The 26,951-nt window shown below is 37.8% G+C and overlaps 1 protein-coding gene across 4 annotated transcripts in view; it reads right to left on the bottom strand.

The window, feature by feature from the left end:
• Nucleotides 1-1,309: 1,309 nt before the first annotated feature.
• Nucleotides 1,310-26,951, bottom strand: part of BICC1 (BicC family RNA binding protein 1) — an 89,521-nt gene continuing 63,879 nt past the window's right edge. For all 4 annotated transcript variants that reach the window (XM_030275818.4, XM_072930966.1, XM_072930967.1 and 1 more), the window contains 18 exons: nucleotides 23,171-23,250; nucleotides 21,865-22,023; nucleotides 20,858-20,911; nucleotides 19,851-20,045; nucleotides 18,679-18,930; nucleotides 17,606-17,737; nucleotides 16,567-16,753; nucleotides 15,201-15,359; nucleotides 14,639-14,835; nucleotides 14,214-14,355; nucleotides 12,977-13,133; nucleotides 11,508-11,673; nucleotides 10,306-10,345; nucleotides 9,475-9,629; nucleotides 7,611-7,764; nucleotides 5,852-6,012; nucleotides 5,319-5,418; nucleotides 1,310-4,196 (listed from right to left, as the gene is read on the bottom strand). In XM_030275818.4, coding sequence (XP_030131678.1) covers nucleotides 4,066-4,196; nucleotides 5,319-5,418; nucleotides 5,852-6,012; nucleotides 7,611-7,764; nucleotides 9,475-9,629; nucleotides 10,306-10,345; nucleotides 11,508-11,673; nucleotides 12,977-13,133; nucleotides 14,214-14,355; nucleotides 14,639-14,835; nucleotides 15,201-15,359; nucleotides 16,567-16,753; nucleotides 17,606-17,737; nucleotides 18,679-18,930; nucleotides 19,851-20,045; nucleotides 20,858-20,911; nucleotides 21,865-22,023; nucleotides 23,171-23,250 — 2,621 coding nt within the window. In that variant the 3' untranslated portion in view covers nucleotides 1,310-4,065. The remainder of the gene's footprint in view (nucleotides 4,197-5,318; nucleotides 5,419-5,851; nucleotides 6,013-7,610; nucleotides 7,765-9,474; nucleotides 9,630-10,305; nucleotides 10,346-11,507; nucleotides 11,674-12,976; nucleotides 13,134-14,213; nucleotides 14,356-14,638; nucleotides 14,836-15,200; nucleotides 15,360-16,566; nucleotides 16,754-17,605; nucleotides 17,738-18,678; nucleotides 18,931-19,850; nucleotides 20,046-20,857; nucleotides 20,912-21,864; nucleotides 22,024-23,170; nucleotides 23,251-26,951) is intronic.

Below are 26,951 nucleotides of genomic sequence, written 5' to 3' on the forward strand. Positions count from 1 at the left end.
CGCAACTGTGCTTTCTAAGACTTTTTAAAAAACAAGAGTCCTCCAGCAACTGTTAGATTCGAGTGGGATTCAACACTAAAGAGTTGAATCCCTTTGAAGAGTTGAACACCTCACTTTTAATCTTCACAGAGCTTGGAGACTCCATCTATTTTCTCTTGTGTACTGGCAACATTTCTTAGAATGCAACTTTTTGTTCAGCCTGAAAATCACCAGTTTTGTTCCACTGACTGGCAGCACAGAGAGACAGGCCCAGTTTGTTCAGGGAGCAATCCTGTTGATGCTGTGCCATGCCAGCTGCTGGGAACACTGCTAGCACCATAAGCACAGCAGCCAACAAGCTCTAATGCTCCATCACCTCCTTCTCTGTCCTACACCAGCTTTACACTCTCCTGACTAAAGCTGCTGGAAGAAATATGCCCAAATAAATGGTCCTCAAAGGAAATTACCATGCTGCAGACCCTCCTAGCTCGCTATAGGTCGTCTGGACAACAGAAACACTGTGCAAATTGCAAGCCCACCCGCCTAAAAATTTCCAAGTAATTTATGTCAATGTGGTGCTAAGCACCACACCCTTCAGTTTGTTGATCTATTTCCTTCACAGACTTGTTGCCACACCTGCACTTCTCAGGAGGTAGTCAGAAAAACAACTCTGAGTTTTGCAATGTCAGTGAGCCAGGAGCAGCCATCGGAGAGCTGTGTCTGTAAAACAGAGACCACGTCCGGCAGGGATAAGGAGATGCCTGAGGGCACTGAGGGAGGCAGAGCAATACTGAACCTGTACCAGCAGCTGTGGAGCAAACAGCAGGACTGACTGTGCCTGTCATGTGCATGTCACCTCAGTGTCACAGCTGTGCCCCTCCCAGGCTGACTGGTGATGTCCCAGCAGCCTGAAGAAAGAATTCCCTTTCCCCCCAACCCCGCCCCACCACTTACCTCTCCACTAGAAGTGACAGTACAATGACCATCATGAAAAAACACACAATTCTGCTAACCTGTCCAAAACAGTTGTTAAAATGGGAGGACCAAAGAAAGAACAGAATTAATGTCAAACCACTAAAACCTGCTCAGAATTGAACCTGTGATAATATAACTCTTCTTATATTAAGGAAAGGCATCCCTAAAAAGCATTCTCACTTAAAAGCCAAAGACATTGTATGTGATACAAAAAGAACAGTAAAACACATGAAGAATTAACATGTGAAAGAAACATGTTGCCATTATGTCAAATAGTGCTTTTTATATTTTATTAACAAGCAAGCATCCCTGGAACTGGGTCTATATAAAAAAATACTTCATGAACCAATCAGAATACAAGGGAGTTATATAAATTTATTTTATGCAACACTGATTAGTTTTGAAAATCTCCATTTTTAATGTTTTCATTTCAATTTTCATTTTAAAAAAATCACTAAAAGGACACAACCCACAAAAATACAATCTGTATCTGCTCTATATTTACAGATAACTGGTCACTGTTAAGGCACAGATTTAAAACTAACATTTTATGTAGCAAGTCAAATATTTGTGCATAATGTAACACTAACAATACGATACACTGTACTGTTATATTCCCTTTGTGGAATCAAATAAGTGAGAATTTTCTTTACTTCCAGTGTGGTTTTTTTTTTTTTTTAATGTGAAGCCCTACTGAAAAATAATGTTGTTCATGGGAAATTCTTCACTTTAGTGTAGATGAAATAAGCACTGCTCAGTCAAAGACCACATCAACTTAATGCTGTAGGAAAATCAGTTTCTGAGTATAGTACCGTCTGGATGGATAGCACGTACCTACAAGAGGCTAAAAATCTGAGTGCAAAGCTTTTGGATACTTTTAAGTTTAGGCAAAATAAGCAAGAAGGGGCTGCAGAAAATTCTGTACAAAGTGTTGCTGAATATTTAGTTCATTAAAAATATTTTATGAAATAAGGAGTCTGAATACAATTTGATTTGCAAGCACTGGACTTGCAAATGCAAATATTTAAACAACAGCTTATCTGTAAGCACATATATAGTCCATGTGAATGGAACTATCTGCATGCTTAGAAGCAAGCACAAGTGTAAATAGCTTTAGAATAAGAAGTTGTGGCTTCACAGAGGGTTTCCATGAAGTTGCTCTTGCCTGTGCAACACACACACAAATCTCTCCTAGACATGTGGACATTGACTCTTGGCATTGAGCACAAGAAGTTGCTGTGAACAACTGTGTGAGTACCAGATACAGCTTTAGCCAGTCCTATCTGCAGTACCATTTTAAAACCAGACAAAGCTGCTACTTCATCTACAGGGGAAGCACCCAGGTATACACCATTAAGTAGATATGGCTGAAATGAGCACTGAGCAGCAATTTTTAGCTAACCACAAGACTTTATACTATTGCTTGATCATCTATGCCCTCAAGTAATAGTCTCTTGAAATTCCCTTTGTGTGTGCAATTTTCGCCATACATAATTTTGCATTCTCACCTTAAAAGAAAGAATTACCCATGGAAAGTGTCAAAACTCTCTCACCCATTTCTGCATAAACCCCAACTACTGTAAATGTCATTCTAATGCCTTCTGTTAAGAGCACTTGACAGTGGTTTATGTCCATCTCAAAAGGCTTGTACACTGAACATAAATAATTCATTACAGTAGAGGTAAGGTAATTCACAATATTTCTCATGGGAATGCTTTTCAATTAATGCTTGGAAACTACACATAGCATTGCAAAAAGAGGAACTTTATGGATTCCTTCATTCCATTGAAACCCTTCATAAATCCATAACACAACACCTGTAAAGACAGAGAAATAACATTGCCAAATCTTTCGGACTTTCACAGTATATAAGAATGCAAAATTTAGCTCTAGCCACTTATAACACGGACTCTTTCTGTTGAACATAACTTGTTTCAGAAATAGTTCATCTCCAGAGTTTCAAACACTTCTGCAGCTGACAATTACAAATCTAGATTGAACAAAACAGATGCTATCACACCTATTTTATGTAGGTCACTTCATTGCTGCATGCATAGTCATGTAAGTAATATGTGTCATTTATTAAATGGCAACAGTGCTGTCTTGTCAAATTAGATTAGTTGTCTGTTTAATCAAACTGACAGCCCAGAGCTCTAGTTTCATGAATGCCTTTTGGTCTCTACCATAAATCTGCAGTAGATCAGTTTAATCTGTTATGTATTGTAGGTGTATAGATTCTAAAAATAAAAGTCTGATATAAATAAGTGTCCTTCAGTGGCAGGGTACTAAAAATAGCCCTTTGCTTTGAGACAACTATTAAAAACAGTTTTAGCATAAAGGCAGCAGTTAAATATGTTGACTGAAAAGGGTTAATATTGCAAGGTCCATTTTGGTCTTTCATTGCATTTGTTACAGTGAGTATTATTGCAGGCAGCATTAGACTGCTTTATAAGAGCATAATAGGACTGGTCCACTACCAAGTGACTTGATTTTGGAACAATCTCTTCAGATAACTACCCAGGAGACAGAGAGGAAAAACAAAAATCTGCATAAGAACCAGTTTCTAGTACCATTATAGTGAGATGTGACTTAATGTAGGAACACCTGAAAAAAATTTGATTAGTGCCAATATAAAAATTGAAATGGAAATGAAAGAGAAATAAATTTCCACAGGACAAGAAATCAGAACATGTAAAGTGCAGAAAGACCTCAATAATTATTTTAAGCAGTACCAGAAAAATCCATCTTGATAAAGCCAAATCTATTGCTCTCTGGCATCCCAGCTCTTCATTCTTCCTTCATTCAACAAAGTACAAAATTCAGTGCATACATTATAGTTATAGGTAATAAAATACTAAACAAAGAACCCTATATTATTATTATTGCAAATTCTGTCCAACCTACATGAGAAAAACGTAACCCACATTTGGTGTTTCAAAAGACAACTGACAAAACATGTTCTCTCTGATTTTTTGGCACAGTATTGTGCAGACAAAACGCTTTGGTCCTTGACACCCAAACTCCCGAAGTGCAGAGGGTGGTGTGCAGTGAAGGCTGTCCACAGGATTGCCATGTCCATCTTCCCAGCTGATTTCTGAGCCCAGCCTCCTGCTACCAGCGCCCGCTGACACTGGCAATGTCCGAGTGATACTGGCGCGGCAGCCGCCCGCTGGCTCCGCCTTCCAGGAACGAGGCACGGATGTTCGATGGGTCAAAGAGCTTTCTTCGGTTTTTGTTCAGTTCTGGAGGGATCAAGCACACCCAATGAAATCTCCCATCAGAAATTCGTTTTAATGCTTTATGGCAGCCAAATGCACACCTTCTGTTTAAACGAAGTATTTTAGACGTATGGTATGCACTGAAAATATCTGTGATGTACTCCTTCAATCAACAAACAGGATAATAAGAGCATCAGGTTAAGACTCAGAGGCTCTACTTGGGACAATCCTTATTTGGCACTGATACAGTGTGAAGTAGATAATTTTTTGCAATATTGATTTCGATCAAATTGACATAGCTGAAACTTTAAAAAGTTTTTGTTATAATACTCAAAGACTGCAATCTTCCTGGAAGCCCAACCATGCAGCATAGACTGAGATTGACAGAAAAGCTTGTTACCAATTTGATAATTTCTCAATGCATAATTCTTTATTTTAATAAACATAAAACTGAAGCAGTATTTTACCAAGGACTTTCAATAAAAAAAAAACAGATGCTCACCTCTCATTTAAATATGAACCCTAATCTTGTATTAGTAATAGCTCATCTAAAATATTTTTATTTTCCCCACTTTCCTGTTCTTGTAAACAAACTCTGTACTAGATACAAATCACTGAGATTACGTAGATTTTCAAGACTGCTACTGAACTAAATACATTTGCAAACCAAAAAACTACCAAAAAAAACAAACCAAAAGCCCCCTAAAAGTAGGCATTTTTTCCCAGCAGGATGATTGCTCTGCTAATCAATAAAATAGAGGACAGGGAACCAAAAGGTTGAAAATGCTAGTTGTGACAGGTATGTGGTGTTGTTCAGACCCTTCAGTGCTCGGAATCCCAGAAATTCTTGAAGCCACAATTTTGGGGCATCAAACTTCACAATGTGAGGTGAACTTTTTACCAAGGTCCTGCTTTACAGGACTATTGCAAGTGAGCTGTTATCAGGTAATAGGAAAGCTCTACAAAGCCTGGTTAGGTTTAAGCACCTCTGATGAGGGGCAAGCTAATATTAACTCTGTAGACTCTAGTCTTACTTTTCAATCTTCCTAAGGCTTTTTTTCCCTTTGTTTGCTATAAACACACAATTTGAGTGAGAAGAATACAAAGAATTCTTACAATCAATAAATGCTATTCTGTGTTTTTTACCTGAGATTGCAAGCAGCATTTTTCTTCTGGCACCAAAAGTGGTAATTCCCAACTCTTTCAAATCTTGATCAGTAAGAGTGAGGAATGTCTGCAGATCAATCTAGAATAAAAACAAACAGGAAAAGTATGCAAAACAAGTCTTTCCACAAAAGTATTAGGTAATAAATGTGACTCAGAATAGCTTCAACTTTTTCCCTGCTCCATTTTCCAGTTACTCATGTAAACAGCAATCATGGTTTTTCAATGCCTGCTTCACACAGTTGCTCAATTTGCTATATTTGTGTCAGAAAATGAGAAATTTAAAAGTAAACAGTACAGGAAAAGCAGAGAAAATCAGTTAGTCTTATTTATGAGTCTTGAGGTTTTGAGTATTTACCACGATTGTAAGATGTATGACCCAGCTTTGAAAGAACAGCTCATGAAAATCCTGTCACAAAGTAAGCTCTAAGTGGCTTTTGGTGAAGAGACAGCACAACTAGTGCTGGAAAACATCCTACCAACACAAAAAAGCTGCCCCTCGAAGGAACACCAACCTCTTGCTGCTGGAACACATCTGTGTATTTGCCCAAACCAAGCTTGCTGAAGAGCTCAGGCAGATCAGATCCCTTAAACAAACTGTTGAGGTTACAGCCATTGCTTCCTGTCAGCGAGGAAATGCAGTCCATGTAGTTACTGCTACTGAGATAGTGTTCAGCTGGAAGGGAACAAGTGCACTCTTCAGACACATCACACAAGGGCATAGCTTCCCACCAACATTGTATTCAGCTAGATCATTACATTTACAAAGTATTTAAATCTTTATTTTTCAGAAAAAAAAAAAAGCCTCCCAGTGGTCAGAGAATGAACAGCATAAAGCAATTTTTTTGTTAATTAAGTTTCAGTGTTGGTTTTCTAGACACCTACCTTTGTCCGGCCAACTCATTGCTGTTTCTTTTATCCTTTATCCACACATTTTATTTTCTGGGAAAGCTACAGCTGCCTTAGAACACTGTCTTTCACTGCCAATGTATTTGTGTTTCTAATTTAATTTTAACACACATGTATATACATTTTTAATCCTTAATTATTTTAATTAACCTAAAACTTCCATTTTTGTCCAATTAGGTTGAAAACATCAATAGGTTGATTTCAAATAAAGTTGTAATCTCTTTAGTTCTTCAAGTACTTATAATATGATGTGCAGCCATTCACAGCTCAACTAATGTACTTTTTAAAACCATGAATATTTTACCTAATTGGAGTTATCCTTTCTTACCATGCCCAAATTTTATTATCTGTGTTCTTTGAGTTTGGGATTTATGTTTATTCACTTTTAAAAGAAAAAGCAATTAACAAAAAGTATAAACAGCCACAGTACTTATTTTCCCATAAAGCAGATAGGTAGTACGGACTTAGATTCTCTACCTCCAGTTTTCACTTTTTCAGAAACGCATTATTAAAAAAAAAAAAAAGTTTCTAGGAGTTTAGTAACTAAAGTAAAATTTCAATTTTTAAACTTCCAACAATGCTGGAAAAACATACAGCCTGTATCCACAGAAACTAGTATTTAAAATCATATTAGGCCATGCCAAACACATGGACAAGCTTCTTTTCATGGAATTGCATGGGTTGGAAGGGACCTGAAAGATCATCTCATTCCAACTCCCTGCCATGGGCAGGGATACCTTCCACTACCCCAGGCTGATCCAAGCCACATCCAGCCTGGCCTTGGACACTTCCAGGGATGCAGGGGCAGCCACAGCTTCTCTGGGCACCCTGTGCCAGGGCCTCAGCACCCTCACAGGGAAAATTTTTTCATTTTATCTGACCTAAACCTACTCTCTTTGTAGCCACTCCCTCTTGTTCTGTCACTATATATTCTTGTAAATTTTATCCCCATGAGGAGACATGCTTTAAAATCCAGTTTCAGCATGGATTGACTTCACTAGTGAGCAAATAGCCCAATGCAGCCCTAGCTGCTGTTGCATTGCCAACAGAGCAGAATGAGAGTGGTCTAGAAATAAGCCTTTTTACAGGTCTGCTTTCAGTGCACCTTGAAAAACCCACTCCATGACAGCAAAGACTTTTCAGCAAGGATGCCTGGCATTTAAAAATATCTTTAAAAGTTTTCCTTTCAGATCATAATTTGTATTATTATGTTACACAAGCTTACACTTCTCAATTTGTAAAAATAGTAATTACAAGGTGTCAGTAATTTAAATCTGGTGTGAAGTCAGGATACATTCATACCAAAATAAATATTGGTATCAATACGATTATTTTCTTTTAGTCAGATAACAAGAGCTTATTAACCTGATTTGTTTTGTTTCCGTTTGGGGCTGCCAATTGAGGAGACAAAGTCGTGAGCAGTGGGTCCAAGCCCATTCCGGTCTCTCCAGTTATCAGATTCACTGCCATTTCCCAGGTGCTCCCGACTGCTGGACCGGGAGAGAGACATGGATGAACCCTGCAAACCACAGAAAGAAAATTCGGGCTGAAAACAGAGCTTTCATTGTGACTCAGATGTTTTCTTTGAAACAGCTCACTTAAAAAGCAGCTTTTAATGCTCACAAACATTCTTTTGGCAGTTGATCAATAGACAAATAATTGCAAACCGGACACGAAAACAGCAGGTGTGCTTAAAACATATGCAGTTTACAGTTTTTAAGCAGAAGTTATTTAAAGACTATGATTCAAAATAAATTGCTCGGTATTTCCAAGTTTGTTTCCAAAACATTCCACGGTATCAAATTCCCACACAAATTTTAGACAAAGCAGTCTATTGACTACATCCCTTCACAGGGAAGAGAACATAACAGAACATTTATCTGAAGATAAGTGGATCAAGTACACACTACTTGACAACAGTCTTGCACACAATACTACAACAACAATTCTGCACTGCCGTGTGAATTTGTAGCTGTTTTGTCTGGGGTCTTTTTAATTAGGTTTTCAGGTACCTGTGAAATACTTAATATCAACTGTAATCACTGTTTATCAGAATGTAGCAATACAAGGCAGCAGTATTCCATGAGAACATACCCAAAAGAAATCAACCTTCTAGATATTACATACTTATGTGAGCTAAAAACTATGGAAATTAACAATTTCATTCTATAAACTCATACCAAATTGCTGAAAAGCATCCCTTAGGAGGCAATCTTTTACACTATTTAGTAAAACTGGTACCCCTGAAGAAACACTGCTCTTGGTTAGAATCACATACCCACCTCGAGATTTTAGACATCAAGGCCTGGGGGAAAACCCCACCCCAACTCAACCAACATAGAAAAAATACTGGAACCAAAATCTGTAAATATTTTTGCATACTTTTCTTTCTCCTAGTTACTACTGCATCTCGCGTAGCCAAGACTACCAGACGTAGCTGAATGGCTCAGGAAATTGATATGCCAAGTGGAGAACACCAAGGCACATTTTTATCCCAGCTGAGTATTTATTTTGCATTAACAGACAGGTATATCCTAGAGAACTTTGAAGTCCCCTTCTTCAGGAAGCATACCATTTACATTTTATATAAGCAAGACAGGAAAAGGTGTCTCCATGGAAGCTGGTAAGGATTACAGCAAGGAAGCACACTAAAAAGCAACTTCAGTATGCCTTTGAAAAGAAAGGAACAAATTCCCTGCAAGATTCCCATGCTGGGACTGTGAAGAGAATTGCTGGACTCTGTCTGCCTTCTGCCTGGGAAAATTCTGAGCCCAGTGACTAGTGCAAGTAGAGACAGCTGTTCCAGTTCTGTCCACAGAAGGAAGGATGAGCTTTTTGTTCTGCTGTTCTCCTTCACCATGCAGTGATACATACAGTTTATCTGTCATATATACTTTGTTCTAGTCAGGTTACAAATTCTCTACTGCTGGTTTGCTGCTACTGAGATGTTTGGTCCTGTAAGTTGTTCAAAGCTCCTTTAAACAAATATATTTTAAGAAGCAGACATACATGCTCTATGACTTATCTATGAAACAGATGTAACTTTGTGTGTTGAGCTGAATGTATTCCATATGCCTTAATATTTATGTTAGAAATATTTTTCACCATAAAAAATATTTAGAACAGTTATCTGCAAGACTTTGTTTTTACAGAAGTTAGACATTTCTCAAGAGAAACAACTGTATCATTCACAAAAAGTAAACTTTCATTACAGTATACTTTTATATACCTCATATGTCGTTGTCATGGAAGGCTTGTATGATACATGATTCGCTCTCCTTAGTTCCTTGATAGTTTCTGCAGGCATTGATTTAGAGAACCCCAAACCACTCCATGTGTTTGTTGGAGTTCTCACTTCTGTTACAACTGGCTTCTTTAACATAGCTGAAAATATAGAAACAAATCAGTAAGTCTCAGCCTTAGTGAAGGCACTGAGAGGATAATACTCAAGTGATGTTTGCTGATGGCCTGAGCCCTGCAAACCCTAAACACCTCCACTTACTACACAGCTTGAATCCTACCCTTCCTTAAAGCAATCTACTCTGCCAGAAAGTAGTTAAATCCCACAGGGCTGCACAGAAGCCAAAAAAGTTATACCTGTTTCAAAGAGAGGACCTTCTGTTTTTCTTTTGGTTAACAGGTAATTTGGTTTATTTTATAACAGGGTCAAAGATATCGTCAAGCCCCTTACCAATTCTACAACTTAATTTATCCCTGCAATAAGAGGCCATTTAGCTGATATGGCAAACACCTTCAAGTTTAATTTGCATCCAAATAAAGTGAAGTGTTAGAGCAATAAGCTCTCTGAAAACCATATTGATCATTGGCACGTGGATGTACTTACACATCCCATCTGCAAGCTGCTTATACTGTATTTTATACTAGGTTGGTATTAAGAAAATTTTTTGGAACACAACACTAATATACAAATGTTTCACACAACACTAATATACAAATGTTTCAGATTTTATTAGAAATCAGATTACAAAACTGAAACTTCAGGAAATAATTTCATCTATGTGCTAACAAGCTTTTCAGAAGTCACTGTTCATCCACATACCTTTGGTTGCTAGTAGTTTCTTCTGTTCATAGTCAAATGCCTAAAAATTAAACATGCAGAAGATAATTTAATTGCAATTCCAACTAAATGTCACTCCAGTACCCATCTCTGTGAAAACAAAGGTTTTCAAAATGGCCAGTGAATATGTCTAGGAGAAACTTGAAATATGCAGAGCCTTAGTTACTTAAAGTCTTCACTCAAAGATTTTAAATAACTATCTGATTTCCGTATGAGTGCAGCTGCAGCAGTATTTACAAACTGCTTATGAAGAATTTTTTCTTCAATTTTTTTTTACTAATATATCTTTCAAGCATAGTTTCTCTTCCTTACAGTTCTTAGCATTTAGAATATTCCTCAACAGTACAAAAAAAGATAATATATCTTTGCAAATCTAGGCACTATAGTTATTTTCAGTAATCTTTCAGGTTTGCTTCTCCTCTATGTACTCATCTTGTGAAAGGAAAAGAACATAAATTTTGAGAGAATTTAAAGAACTTTTGTTTGTAGTCTATGTTAATGGAAGATGTAAGGTTTAAATACCCCTGATTAAACAAGCTACACTTTGCTGAATTACAAACTAGGAATTCTAAACACATAACTATGAAAATGCTGTATTAGCCTGAAGTATTGCATTCTCTACAGAAAGTATCTAGAGGAATAACTGAAGAAAAAGGCTGCAAAACACTAGTCCTCCTCTTGTTCCACTACTCCATACAGTCTGGTTATACCCACACTTCAACAGATATAGTCTGAAAATAACCCTGTTATGGCTTCCTGACAAACAGTCACAGGGATCTCCTCCCTCTTTGGGGAGATTTGCAGTAACATGGCAGTAGTTTATATTTGTAGGCTGTAATTAACCAAGCTGTCACTGCATATGAAAAGTTGTAATATGTATTCTGTAGCTATAATTTTCTCCAAGCGACAATGTAAGATTTCTAACAGGCAAATGATGCTTGTGGAGACAAATACAGCCACACAGTTTTCTGTACTTAATTTTTTCTTACTCAACAGAAGCATAAGAGCTTTTCTGTTTTCACGACTTTTCATTGACTACCCACTCCTCAGTGGAAACAGCTGATGTCTTGGCTGTGCAATAATGGCATTCGGTCCCCAGGGTCAGCCACCTCTGCATTCTACGGTAACTTCCCTCTGCAATTAGCCAGACTTACACCTGCTTGGCTTCATTCAGGGAGACCTACCTGCATATTTACAAAGGAGGGCTGCGTAGCCAGCCGTGCTCTCTCCGAGTTCTGCTGGGCAGCAGCCGCTCGCTCGGCCGCCCGCTCGCTGCCCGGGGCCTTCTTGTCCGCCACGGGGCTCTCGGGGGCCCCCAGCTCGGCCTCGGCCAGCAGCCTGTCCGCCGTGCTGCGGGACAAATGTGTGTTAGCTCGGGCTGCCCTGGGGCTGGCAGCCTCCAGGGCACTTCTGCTAACTGAGCTTCACCTGCAGACACGTCTGCACACAAAGATCTCAGCCTTTTTAGCAATATTTCCAAATGTTTCAGCTCTCCTCTACTTTTTTCCTCCATCGGTGAAGGAAAGCAAGTGTTTCTCCTTCCTGTATTACCAAATACAAGGTGTAGCTTATAGATTCAGTTTTGAGCTGCTTGGTGTCTGGAGTTATTGCATGCGGTCCTACACAGTGTGATTTCCTGTTTAGCCTTGCTCAGGCCAGCAGTTCTAACAGGTTCATAGGTAGAAAAAGACTGCATGATAGGGACTAAGAAAGTTGATATAGGTCCTACTTGCTTTCACAGCTTCAATAACTGCAGTCCTTCACGCTTACATTACCTCTTGGTGCATATTTTTTTTTTTTTTCTTAAACTTGGCCACATTTTAGGACTACACTGGAACACTATAAGCTCTTACTTTGACAAGTGATGTTTTAGAAGCTGTAAACTACTACTCTCAAGGCAACTGTGAGCACTATGTGCTCAACAAAAAGAACAAGACACACAAACAACCAAATTTGGTTAGCAGGATTCCTTGGATTTTTAAACTGTGAAAGCAGAATTAAATACATATCATAGCCTTAACAGTTCAAATAAATAAAGCAAAAGAAAATATGTGCCTCAAAAGAGCAGTGATAAACAGTTCCCAAACAGTGAGAACATGAGTATATTGGACAAAAACACTGCATTAAGAACAAAACCTGTGTTGCCAAGATGTATTATGACTCAAACAAGCCTTTCCCATGCCGGGTCATTACAGAGCCAACCCAACCAAAATCATCACTGAGACAAGTGTGTGAGAACATGCTGCTATGACCTGAACACAGCTTTCCTAAGAAGAAAACAGCATTGAATATACACAAAAGGGGAAAGCTGTCAGAAATTATTCTCTAAGCAATCAATAAGAAGCCAAGTGCAAAGTGTATACTTTAGAAACAGATAATGTAAGTTCCTCTGACAAGAATCTCCATTCTTGTGCAAGAGGAAAAGACATTTTAAACCCAAAGTGAAATAGGACGAACAAAAAGCATTCAAAGTGTGCAGCTGCCAGACAAACAGGGGGCTATATTAATGCCTAATGTGATGGAACATCATGGCCAATTAAAATCAGTTCTTTGAATCTCTTATGACTGAACCACTACCTCTGTGTACAAAAATGTGTGAAATAATTTTACATTGTGGAAGTTACACTAATCTGTGTTTATACACTCAGCTTACTGTAAGTGGGAGTTTTTGGTGCCTTGCAGTAATTCCACTGTTTGTCTCTTGGCACAGGCCTGCTTGGAAGAGCTCATCATCTGCTTCAGGTCACTGGTGTTCGCCGAGTGCGACGGACTCCGAGGCATGCCCACTTCCACAAAAGCATCATTGCAACCTACCAGGCCAAGAAAAGGAGACTTAAACAACCACCCTGCTGTGTTCTAGGGAGCTCTTTGGGTGAATAACTGTGGGAGAAAAACTCCTCCTCCTTCTTACAGGACTGTACTCAGGGATAGCTATTTGGTCAAGGTTAAGCAGTCAAGATGTGCAAGTTCAAATGCACAAAAAAGGTGTCAGTATTTACATATACAGTAGTCACACTAAGTATTTTCTTTCTTAAAATGTTTAAGTAATATTAATTAATAACAAATGTAAAGACTGACAATTTGAAGTGACTAAGTGTTCTGAAGAATTTATACCCAGTTTTAATAGACTTTGCCAGGTGATCAGGTAACTTCTGCTGGGATAAGAGCGCCCCCCACTTTATGTTCAAATACTTTAGAACATGTTTTTAGAAATACTTATCACCTTAAATGATATAATTATATAATAAATTAAAGGTATATAAAATATACCTTTTACTCAAATCAGCATTTCAAATGACCGCAAACCTAAATAAGAGACTATCTCCTTGATCAGTATTGACAAAGGAAACAAGGCCTTTACACAATGAAGCGGAGGTGGTTTCTCCCCCTCCAAGAATGATGGGGACAGTGAAGTACTTTAGCTTCTAAAAGGCAGCATAACTGAAATGCTGCTGCAAAACACATAAAATTGTTTCCCAATGTCATCTAGGTTAGAGCTACAAAATTTTCTGCAAAAAACCTTATCAGGAACATTATTTCCTTTTGTTAAAAAGGAAAAAAAAAACATCATTTAAACCAGCAGAGTTTAGTTAAGGTGCTGGACAAAATACTAAAATCCTCACAGGTTATATCCATCTGCTCCTAGGGAATAAGTAAAATGATGCAAGTACATCTGTGTTGATTAAAGGTGTTTCTATCAACAGTACAGCTCAGTTACTACAGGTTGTGTTTACTTTCCTTAACAATGAATCTGGGACATCCAGAAATATTTACCTTAAACACCGTTGCAAAACCAATTCAGAGAGAATATTGTTACATTTTTGTATCATGAACTCTACACAGACTGTACAAACACTACCAGACAAAGGAACGCAGTGTCAAAATCTCACCTTCTTCACTATTTGCCTTGGCAGCTACTTGTTCTGAGGCACCATGAGCACTTGTTTGCCTTACTCCATCACTGTGGTTTGTGCTCAACACGTTTTCTCCCAGCGATGTGGCAGACAGTGCAGCATACTTGATACCTGAGGCCTGAAAAGATGATCACTGGAGTGAATTTTATGCTTAAGGAAATATTGAAAAAGTTTCCCCTTTCTATACGTGCAGGAGAATGAGAAATTCACTTCTGGTACAGCAGAACAATATGTTTGAATGTTCTATTTCTCAGTCTTAAAGTCATATTCTAAAACACTGCTGTGTATTTTTAAAATTAGAAGCTTTATAAATCTACTAATAGAGCTAGTTTTCACTTTCAGCTTTTCTTACTAGAGGTCTAGTATAAAGAAATCAGATTCTCCAGCGTAGTATCACTTACCTTTACGTGGCCATTTAAAGAAGGTGAACCTTTTTTACTTTCTGATTGCATGCCATTAACGTGGACTTCAACAGGAGTCAAGCCTGGTGGTGGAGATGGAGTGTTTTGACCATAATTAGGCACTCCAGACAGCAGAATACTAGTTAAGGTTGCTTGGGCAGTAGATGGTATCATTAGGTGTGGAATAGCAGAAAAACCTGTAACAAAATTTGGTTCTGTTCTGATGAAGTGTCTCATTTAACTTCCTCAGGCATTACACTATTTTATCTAAATTTTTATGGAGCTATGATTCTTTACTAAAAAGTTTCCATTAGAATTGCATGCCAAAATCATAATGCTTTATCTGGGTAGGTTAACTTTTGTTTTCTGCATAAAACAGATGAAAACACTGCCTGTGACAGCATGTCATATATTAAGTTATAACCTTGAATTTGCATATTTATTCATCCGTGCTAAGGTAAGTGTAGGAATTAAGGTTCCAAATAAATCTCGACTTGTCAACTGCAATTCTGATGACCTGGTGTTGCACAGTTCATTTAATCCACATTAAACTTGCACTAACCTGTGGTGTTTGTGTTAGCCAGAGATGTTGCCCACAGTGTGGGACTGGGCGTGCCTGAACTTGGACTCTGCAAAGGGCTCACAGAGCTATTAAGGGCATTCAACAGAGAGTTTGGAGTAGTTGAGGTGTTGATTGACAGGGTTGTTGGACCTAAAAGACCTGCAAAAAATTATGCAAGACCAATATTTAGTTTAGACTTAGAGGAAAACACTTTTCACAAAAGTACCAATTGAAAAGAAAGAAACAAACCCCCTGGTAATTTGCAGCCTGTATTTCACAAACCAATTTTAACATTGAACCTGCTGTTCATTTGGTGCACATTAAGAGGACATTAAGTATTCTTGCTCTTAAACTGGGCATCATATATCCAAGAAGAACTGGAGCATCTTTTTTGTCCTTCTACTGGACCCTAACTCTTGTCATAACAGAGTCTGCACTGGCTGCTTCTCAGCCCCAGCATCCCTTTGCATTGCCTCTGTTGCTTCTGATGGTTTATTTCAAAGCAGCATCACAGAGACAAGAAAACAACTATACTGCACCACCTCGTTTTCACCTCACCTTTCTCTCAGAAGCTCCTGTGAATCAACCACTACTTGCACACTAACAACTATTCCATTTCTTTTTGCACCTTCAATACAGGCTGCAAATGATCCCCCAAATGCATTGATCACTCCCAGAACTTTCCCCCAAACCCAAAGCAGCTCAGCACTACACACTGAAAAGGCAAAAACCCCAAACCTGCAAAGTGCAGCATGACAAGAACAATCACAGAAGCAGCATTAAAAATCACAGTCAAATGGCACAAACACTTTCTACTGTGTGACCCGAGAGAAACATATGAGATGGAACTAAACAGCAATCCTGTATGGCAGGTTTTTTAAAAAAATTAAGGTGTTTACTCATTTTTGTCCTCTATTTCCTACTGGTAAGGTCTAAACTAGAAGCACGTGGATCCCTCAATTACAGTGAGACACTGACCTGAAATGTGGTGTTTGCTATGTTACCTTTCCAGTACTTCTGCCAGGCTTAAGCACCCACCCAAATTCAGGGCAGCCTGGGACATCACACAGCCAAAGAAGCTGTAAAAGCCATGCTCTACCTCCCCTGTATTTCCCTCCCTTTCAGCTGAGTGGTTTGCACACTTCCAGAGATTTTTCCACAGGGATGAGTCCCACACCTGATTATAAAAGCCTTGGAGAAATTTTGCAACAACAAGCCCTTGAGAGGCCAGAGGCTGTTGTAATTCTCTGATACTTAAACACAATTCCTTAGGCAAAACACACCTCTGGTACTTTTTTTCTAGTACAAGTGAATTAAGTTCAAAACAAACTATATTAAAGAAAATATAAATATAATGAATGCATACCAAGCCCAGTGAGTCCTAGTCCTGCTGAGGACAAAATATCCAAACCAGGACAAGACAGACCAACAGGGCATGAGACAGTAGAGGGATTTGATACTACGGTGACTCCGCTACTTTCAAGTCCCAGGAGACATTTCCGTGCCTCGTACATATTTAAGGCATTTCGTTCAACACTTTTTACAATCACAGACTGCAGGGAGAGAAAATAACAAAAGGAAAACCAGTGAATAACACTCCTCCATAACACAGATAATTCTTCTTCATGCCCCTGTACGGCTACCAGAACCACAGCAGTATGAGACAGCATGAGCTAATATCCATTAGCAACTAATTAAATTCAGGGGTGTGAGGTTCAGGAAAACAAGACTAGGGATTTCATAAGGATTTGCAATGAGAATGATGGAACACGTCTCTAGACCAAATGTTAAGCATCTCAAAAGCTAGATAACTGAATCAATAATTAATATCTTATGGTTTTTTTTACCTGAGCTTTATACCTTGAAGTGGAAAAAAAACCCAGTTATATTAAATTTACCTATTACATTGACAGGTGTCTAAGAATAAGGTAATACATTTCTGGAAAACTAAATTACAAAACCCTATTGCTTGTACATCTTCTACAGGACCTTTCTTTGTATTGATTTTACATATCCCTATACAGGGAAGCTCATATACTGACACAATGGAATGATCATTTAAAATTTTAAAACTTTTGCCTGCTTTGGCATTTTATACAGCACAGATAACTGCAAGAGTCCTCTATCCATACTGACCTAAATATTTTACAATAAATACCCCCCATTGCATTTATCACTGTATTCTACACAAAAGCTAATTTCTTTAATATTAAGCATTTAATGAAAGTCAAATCACCCTAAAGCAGAGCTGCTTGATCATGTAAACTGGTATTTCAAGCAGAAAATACATATGGCTTTCACAAGTTTATGATCTGTTAAACTGATAGGGAAGAGCATGCATCAACTCATCAGCTCCAAAACTTTGTCATGAAAGCCTAAAAGGAAAATATTAACTTTGCACAAACCTTGCTTGGTTGTTTTGGCTTAGGCTTAATGCTTATGAAGACATCTAACTGCTCCATTAGCTGTGTTATAAACTGTGGTTCTACTTCAATTTCTTCCTTCATATCAAACATGAGCACAAGGGGAAGGCAACCCTGAAAAGAAAGGCACAAAAAATTCCTAGCACTCGTAACTGGCCATTTTCCCATAAAATGGGTAGCAATAAACTGAACTATAGACATTGTAATATTTACACATCATGATGTAAGGAAATTTCTGTAAGTACAGAAAAAATAGCAAAGATGACATTTTAGGGAAAGCCACTTCCTTGTATGCAAGAATACAGGTGTATGTTCCTGTCCCAGGAATCTGAACAAAGAGTTTGGAAGCACAAGGGTGAAATGATTTACTGAATACTTGACATTCCAATCAGCACAGTCTTGTCAGGAAATGATGGCAGGTCACCCACACGTTTTGTTCCTCAATCACATACATGAAAAATGCGTATGTGCATTAGTACTAAAACAATGGCTAAAGGCTGCCATTATATAATAATGATATTCGCCATCAGAGCTATTTTTATAAAAGGCCTTATAGAGTTGTGGCTGTGTACTATAAAGAATGTAAGACATTAAAACAAGTAATTATTTCCTATGGTTTCCCAGTTTCTCTGAACATTTGCCTACATGGAAACTAAGGAATTCCTGGCATTTCCCTCAAAAGAAACCTATTTACCTGACAAACACAGAAAAGACAGGTTGGCAAAATAAAACATAACCCATCACCCAACACCCACATAATATTTCACAAATCTGCTTCTACTCAGAGGCGTATTGTTATTGTAAATTTAAATTACTTACGTTGCATTTATATTAAAAAGGTTATTTTTCAAGTCATGTTACCAGAGATTACAAGTATTTTCAATAACTACAAACATGAAAAAACCCTGACAAAAATGGAATCAGCTGTTTGCAGTGTGAATAGCAATCGTTCCTCTCTCAGGCTAATTTACATGTGACCTGTAAATACATGCAGAGCAAGCACATTTTCTATGATCTGGCAATTTTTTCAGACAAGCTTCACTGAAAGTACTTACCATGAGATATTGCCTGGCAAGACAGACAGACTCAATTGTGCCCTGGAGGTAGACAGTGGATTTTTTCTGTGGGTTACTAGGGTCAGGGAAGTGGATCTGAGCACCAGTCCTCTGCATGATATGTTTGATGTTGCTGCCGTTTCGGCCCATCATAAAGAGATGATGCTGTGCTGCGATGTCCAGCTGTGTGCTCACAGGGATTGCAGAGGCCAGGCTCCCAGCCAGGTGTTCCAAGAGCATGGCTGTTCCCTCCTGGGGAAATGGGAGAAACCAGTGAAACAGGGCTCACAGGCACACAACAGGAGAACTCAGACTGCTTCCTTTCTCGTCATGCACTCCACAGGCAAGATAACAAAACACTGCTTGGTTTAAAACTAAGATTGATTTGTAAAAGGTAACAAATGCACTAAACACTAAACACTGCCCCCTACTCTCTTTTTATACCCAAATGCAGCTTTTAATTCCCACTCTGTAACAGGCAGTAAGACAATGCCACAAGATTGGTCCCAACAGACTTTTTGTGGTCACAAAGACAGTCAGAAAGTCACCAGAGCTTTATCTGGGTAGGTACACTTGCACAACTTGCCTCTCGGTGTGGGGCTCAGATGTTCTTACTGGCTTGAGATCCACCCATCTGGGACTGCATCAGTCTCTCCTACTGCCAGTTCCTATCAAGAGCACTTTTTTACTTTATTAAGATGAACAGGCTCCTGGCAGTTCCTTGCCTTGGCTGTCAAACTCACATCTCCAAGTGCTGGATTCAGTTTTATTGACTGATTGGGCAACTTTGAAGGTTATATATTTGTGTGCATGTTGAGAAGAGTTCAGCATGAACAATTTGAGATGGGAAGTGTATTTTGTGGGTTTTGTTTGCATTGTTTTTGAATTAAAAGATGGGTAAGACCAGCATGTATTCCAGAAATGCTGAAAACCGGAGCAAGTGTGAAGGAGGTGAATGCTGGATTAAAACCTTACCACTTACAAGCTAAGTCCTAAATTTAGAACTATTTTCTATGCACTTTTACACTTCAGCTGTATAAGAAAAAATTCAAACCTTAAGGGTTTGCAAATGATTATACAGTAACACGTGCTGATGAGGCAAGATATACCATCTTAGACATATAAATTATAAACATATGACATTCAAAAACCTTCTTAAGAGCAGAGATTACCTTCACAGCACTGGTGTTGTTTTGTGACCCTCTGACAATGACTGTAGCACCATACATTCGAGAGCGTTGTTTGAAGGAAACTGAAATGTTATATGTCTGACAAACGTGCTGAATGGTTGGAGAATTAGGATCTGGGATGGGTTGGAGAATTCCAGCAATAGGCAATTCAAACATGAGTACCAATGGAAGCAGCTCCTACAACAGCAATGAGGAGGAGATATGGAAAACCAGATCCATACGCAAACTACAACTATTTTATTCCTCAATCATAATGTACTGGTCAGTGATGATTTAACTGACAAACACATCCTCTGACCAGAGTTTATGGATAAAAATATATTGTCACTTGGAAAAAGACACCTCTTTTTCCAGAATACTAGAGTGGGATTTTTTTGCAGAAGCTTTTTTGACTTTTGTTTGGTTGATTTTTTCCCTTCAAAAATAGCAGGAGTATTTGGATTTTGGAATAAGGTTGTGTGACATGTCTGGCTCAAAAATTGCTATAAGCTTCTGGTAGTTTATTTGATTTTGATTTTTCATTATCCTTGCCAAAATACATATAAGAGCTGAAACTAAAAGGAAAAGATAGAAAATAGCTATAAGTGGAGAATGACACTGAATTATTTACACAAATTATACATGAAAATAGTTAAAATGTGAGAAGCAGATATTGCTTTTCCCAAGTCACACAGGATTCCTTAGCTTCCACAGGCCATCTGTGGTAGGTAAGTTAAGATATAATTTTCTACATAGTATGGAATTAATTTTCACCTTGCTTAGAGTGTAGACTTAGTCTTCAAGATCCACTTTGGGACAATTAAAAATTCAGCCAGAATGTGAATCACTGTTATAATACCCTTGGCATATGTCTCATTTAGATACTCACATTTGTTCCTACATTTCTGCCTGTCACCAGACAGAGGCAGATAACTCTGGGGTTCTCAAAACTATGCAATTTCCCCTGACAGGTGTTTTTAGGGGTACACTACACTGAGCTAGAGCATTACCCGAATTCTGACTCTTGCAGACTCCACTCCAGCTGGCTGTCCTGCAATAGACACCTGGAAGAGCAAGAATGTGAAAAACATTGGATCATATTTTCAAGTGAGGCATGGAGAAGTTATCCAGACAGCTGTGCTCTCCTTAAAAAAAAAAAATCTCAGAAAAAAAATCAACATATTTCACACTTACTGACATCCTAATTGTTCTCTAAACACTAGCTGAGAACGATGAGAACTACAGCCAGAATTAAAAAAATGTTTCAGCATCTTAGGTTACATATACTTAAGCATAAACTTAGAAAAAAAGGATACATCAAAAAATATTGTGGTTTAGGTTAAATAATGGAATTACTACTGTATGCATGTGCTCAATGCTAATATTCAAACAACAGTATATTTTCTTGCATGTTTTGAAATTACTGCATTTGGCTTGCCATCCATTAGGATGCACAAGTGGGAATTCTAAGTACAAGGATGAGAGACTTGAAAGTAAACATGCCAACCAATATTAGCACTGGAAAAGATGAACAATTCAGGCTCAATGATTTATTCTAATGAAGTTGAACTCTTACAATAGGACATTCATTTCTGCTGGCTATTTGCTAAGTTTAGTCTTAAACCAAGTTATACCATAAACAAAAAGCACCAAAAAAATCAATCAATATGCTGAATAAGTCATTGTGTTGAACAGGGAAAAAAAATTACAAAAGCAAATTTTTTCATACCACTTCTCTATCATTCACACGAAGTTGCTAACTTCTGTATGTGCAAAATAATTTTAGCTTAAAAAATTAAAATGATTCATGAGCCATCACAAATTGTTTCCATCTGTTTTTAAAGATTTGCTCACTTAGGAAGCCCTGTACTTTCCACACAGTGTAAAGACCAAAAATCTATTTCCCTGAACATGAACACACCATCCCCAAAAAACCCCATATTGATGAGAAAAGTTTACAAATGTTTTATACTCTCAAGAATTACAACACAAATGAGCTCAGTATTAAACAACTTACTTGATTGCTTTTCTCTGCTTGATTGTTCCTATTTGAGTCTGGAAAATGGATATGGCATCCCGTTTCCTCCATCACTTTTTTAATATTATTGCCACCTTTACCTATCACATGAGAATGTTCTGTATGTGAAACATCCATCTTCAAGGTTACCCGATTGCTCTGGAAATCAACACCCACAGTTTGACTTGGTCACAGCAGAAACTGAGTATTTGAGCTTTTAGGAGTAAAGTAACTTCAAGAATGACACCAAAATTGTATTTTGAAAGTGTTTTTGCTATTACTTAGTTTCTTCTCAAGGATGATGTTTTTAATAGGAATCAGTTGGATGTTAATTTAGTCTTGTTTTCTTTCTAGTGAGGAAATAAATAGCGGAAATAAATACCCCAAAGATGCATCCTTAAAAACAACAAAGGCTTTTAAAATACCCTTGAACCTTCAACTGTGACTTAAGTGTCCTTTTGCAAATTTATTCTGTTTCTTTTAATTCTGTATTCTTTCAAATGAAGTCATGCACCCGTTTGATCTGAAAGGATCTCATTATGAAGACTTTGCAAATCAAAGCCATGGGACCAAGTAACTGTTTTTTCTTCCTTAAACAGTTTTTTTTTTTGGTACATGAATTTTTAAAACACATAAACACTGCCTACAGCTATTCTTAAAAGTTCTATTGTTAACAGCTCATAATGATGTTGTTAATAGTTGTTCAAAAAGTGGTGCTTATCACTCGAGTGTTCTGCTTGGCAATCTGCTCAGAGAACCAGGGAGGTGCCATGCAAGTACACAGGAGCCATACACACTGCCCCAGAAGAGCTACTGCTGGATGAAAATAATACCTGATGAACAGAAGAGACTCCTGGCCAAAATCTAGATATTTTAGAAATCCTGGTCCTGATGTTTCAGATTGTAAGAATAGAGTAACTATTGAACATAAAACAGCATAAATCAAATTTCAAACAGAAACAAAATTTTAGGTTCTCTGAAGTGGTTGCATAATCTATTGCTTGCAGTGAAGCTGTATTTCAGGTTTTGAAGTAAAACACGAATTCAATGAACAAATCACTGTTAGCATTATGGCTGGAAATATTTCTATATAATCCAGATCTGGAAAAGCTGCTTCACGCAAGTATTTTTCTCTCAAAATGTTTAAATATGTGGGCATACACCAATATCAACATCTGCAAGGCATTTATTGGAGACTTTGCTTCAGAGCGTCCATAAATACCTTCTCTTGAAATGTGCCTATTAAAGAGATCAATGTCACCACAAAGTTAGGGGCTAAGGTGTCATTCTAAGAAAGTTTTCTTACTTTTGTGTCCAAGACAGACATGATTTTCTCTTTTGCTTCTTTAACGTTTTCTTTTTTTCCAGAAACTTTAATATGGGGATCTATAAAAGAAATAAGCTTGTAAGAAAAATACAGTACAATATCTATAAAATAATTTCCTCACCGCTCAAATAAATTTGAGCCTATTATTTATAATTGACTGATAAACCGTACCACCAGCCCTTGGGATTCAGCTGAAGGCCAAAATATCTCATTCCATCCCTTCAGCCCCACAATTAGGATTACCAAATGAATTTATTAAACATGAGAACAAACTTAAAATAAATAGAAATCAAATTCCAAATGTATATCGCAGCATCATAAACATTGCCTGCAATACAATTACATAGCTAAGACACCACATCTTCTCAAACCAAAAATAACAGCAAACAACTCAAAGCTTTTTAGCAGCCCCCCAAACTCAAACTCTCTCTCACCATCACTTTGTTATATTTAATTAGTCTCTACAAATATTCTTTGCAGTTTTAACCTGGCACTAAAGGTGTCACCACCTAAAGTTTCCTGACTGCAGTTATTAAATAAAATTTAAATTACAGCAAATTGCTGAAATTCAAGTACATAAATTAGCAGGAACACCAGCTGATGGTGGGTTTTGCCCAGTGAGATATAAAATATTGATTCTACAGCCCACTTGGTTTACATTATAGTTTTCAGACCACTGCCCTTAACACAAGGTGTTGGGCTGAGCTAGCTGGTGCAGTTCTTCATCCCATAATATACACCTGGTCAGAGAGTACAGACCTGACTTTGGAACTAAATTAAGTACCAATTACTCCAAGTGTGAAAATTACACATCAGCCAGTTTAGCAGCACCATCTGGTGTCCAGGAGTACAAAGTGCCACAGTGCAAAATTACCATCAGAACACTGATGTGAGTTCAGTTACAACAAAGAGATGCCCAACCCCACCCACGTTTCTGTGTGTTACAAACAAGGGGATGATATTGCAGGTTATGCCTCTTTCCCTAGTCTGGAGTCATCTACCCTTTTGCAGTGCCTTTGTCTCCTGTGATATACTGTACTTTTTTTTTTTTAATTCTCAACCCTCTTCTGACTCTTGAATTAATGTAATGCATTATGCTAGACAAATACATACACCTTAGAGAATATAAAAATAAATATATTCTCAATGGCAGGAGAAAACAGCTGAAACACGACAGATCTGCCTTTCCTATCATCTGAATGATTGAAATCACTTCCCAGCTAAAGAAATGTGAAATAATACAACTTCAGGCTGTAAACCTGTTCTATTCAATTGAAAATTGAAATTCTTTAAGTCATGCCTGGATACTCTTTTCATTCCAACAGTAAATGTAAGCCTCTAGTCTTTACCACTGAAGTTCTGAGCACATTCAGCTGGGATAAAGAAACACTGAAGGAAGACAGGATTCACTGCCAAGTTTCATGAAAGTCAAGAAAAATGCAGAATTGAGTTCTGAGAAACAGATCTATTTTATTTTTTAAAATGGAAAAACCATAGTCACAAAAACATGGTACGCACACAGAACCTACAAAAATCTGCTGCTTCAGCCTTTCACAATGGAGCAAAGTCAAACAAAAACCCAACAAAATAGTCTTAAGGGCAAATTTGCTTTTCTTTTTAAAGTTGACAGGAAGCCATGTGGTTCTAATGCATCTAAGCTGTGAGTGATATTTGAAGTGGATGTCACAGTCAGAAATTCCCAGAAGCAGATTTTAGTACACTGTGTGCTCCAAGTGCTCTTCAGATGCAACCAGCAGAAACACAAACCTAGACCATCAACACCACTGTGGAGCTGATTTTCACATATTTGTAAACATTGTATTTAAATACACAATTGACTATATGTAGGAAAATTAACTGAAATTAAGCCTGGCAGCCTATTAGTACCAAAGGAGGTTACTATCATTCCATATTATTATTTCCTTACTCGCAGTTTAGAACACCTATTTTTTCCATTTCTCATCTCAGTTGGACGCTTCTTTCCTGTTGATACTGACAGCTTCATCCAAACATCCTGTGTTTCTACACTTGTTTGTTCTTTTAAGATGAAAAAAAAGCTCAATTGCTCAGTTTAAAAACAAAACCAAAGAAGAACTCACAAAGCAAAAAAGAATCCACTGATGCCAGCGACAATTCTAAAATGTGCTACCAAATCTTCCAGAATTGGTCTTAAGTACCCTCTCCTTAACTAACTTCTTCTCAAGAACATGGTGGTTGGAAATGGATATGAAGCAGGTCAGTTTAAGTCAAAGAAATTAGTTCTTTCAGAGTTGTTCACTCTTTTCTTCAGTGTAACACTACGTAAATACAACATCCTCATCAAATTTTGCCTGAAAACGAAAAGATTTTCAAGTGTTTGAATTAGCCTTGCATGAGTTGAAAGCACATTGAAACTATGTATGATCTGCAGGAAAACTCACAGGTACCCAAATAACAATCTACAGATCATTTCAGCAATCACTTAAGAATTTAGATAGACAATTACATTATAATAACCTGATTTTCTGTGTATTAAAGAAACAAAATTTCTTAATACAGCTATAGAATCAAATAGCTTGTTTGTTTTGCAGCCGATTCCATGGATTAACAGTTACATTCAATTTACAAAAAAAAGTCCTACCATGTCTTAGGCACTAAGACAGAAAATCTTGTTTGGATAAAGCTCTACATTTAATATTTGAAACAACTGCCCTGCCTGGGGCCACAACCATGAACTTCTGCCCAGGTGAGGCCAAGGCATCCCTGTCTCTGAGGAACACGAGGTCTGATGCCTAATTTTACTTGGGGGAGAAATAATCACGTTGTTTGTTAAGCTGCTTAATATAACTGGGAGTATGCTCCATATAAAATTAGAGAGAGCAAAGAGCAGGTGCCTCCCATAAATAAAGACATGAGACACCAAAGCTTTGCAAACTATTTTCAAACACAGAACAAAGGTTTCAGAAGAGGTGTGTGTGCTAGGAGCATATAATGCTTTAACACTTTATTTAAAGAGTAGTATCAGATCCTGGAAAAGGTTTTAACTCATAAGAAACAACATGTTTAGCGCCTTGCAAACTATTAAAAATGCCATTTTATGGTAATCCATCTTTTCAATCAATTTTGAAGGGCAGTATATTTTTCTTTAGGAATGGAAAAGAAAAAATTGATTTTAACAGGCCATTCCCCCCCTCCACCCCCCAAAGAATGGAGGAATATTTACATAGAATAGAAAGCTGAAGTTACACAACAGACACTGCTGGAAATTTTTCTCAACAGTGTTCATTTTGCCAGACTCATGCCTTCAAGTGGTCTTTTATTGCTCCTATCCTCAAATTCCTCACTCCACACTTTGGCAGAGTTTCACTTCCCCAGTCTTTGTCCACAGTTACACCAGCAAGCCTCCAGCTTTATTGCTACTATTGTGTGTGATACTTCAGTAAACAAAACAAAATTCCTCCAAGCAAAAGTACATTTGTGCCAGTGCAAATGCATTGACACCAACTACTCCCAGGCAAGTAATATTTCAAATAATGAAGCCATTTAAGTGTGTAGGCTTCTCCTGAAATTTGAGTGTTACATTTAATGTCTAGGGCAGCTCTTCAGACTACAGCTATGCATCCAGCTTGTTTACAGGATGAACAGCCTTAAGCAACACAAATACCAAAATACCACTACTCCAAAAATAGCCAGACAACTGGGCAACACCAGGGCAGATGACAGTCATTCTTAACGAGTGGCTGATTAAGATCTGAATAGCCCAAGAGTATTACAGAACTCG

Source organism: Taeniopygia guttata, chromosome 6 (genome assembly GCF_048771995.1).
Source record: "Taeniopygia guttata chromosome 6, bTaeGut7.mat, whole genome shotgun sequence".
In the NCBI taxonomy this organism is placed as follows: domain Eukaryota; kingdom Metazoa; phylum Chordata; class Aves; order Passeriformes; family Estrildidae; genus Taeniopygia; species Taeniopygia guttata.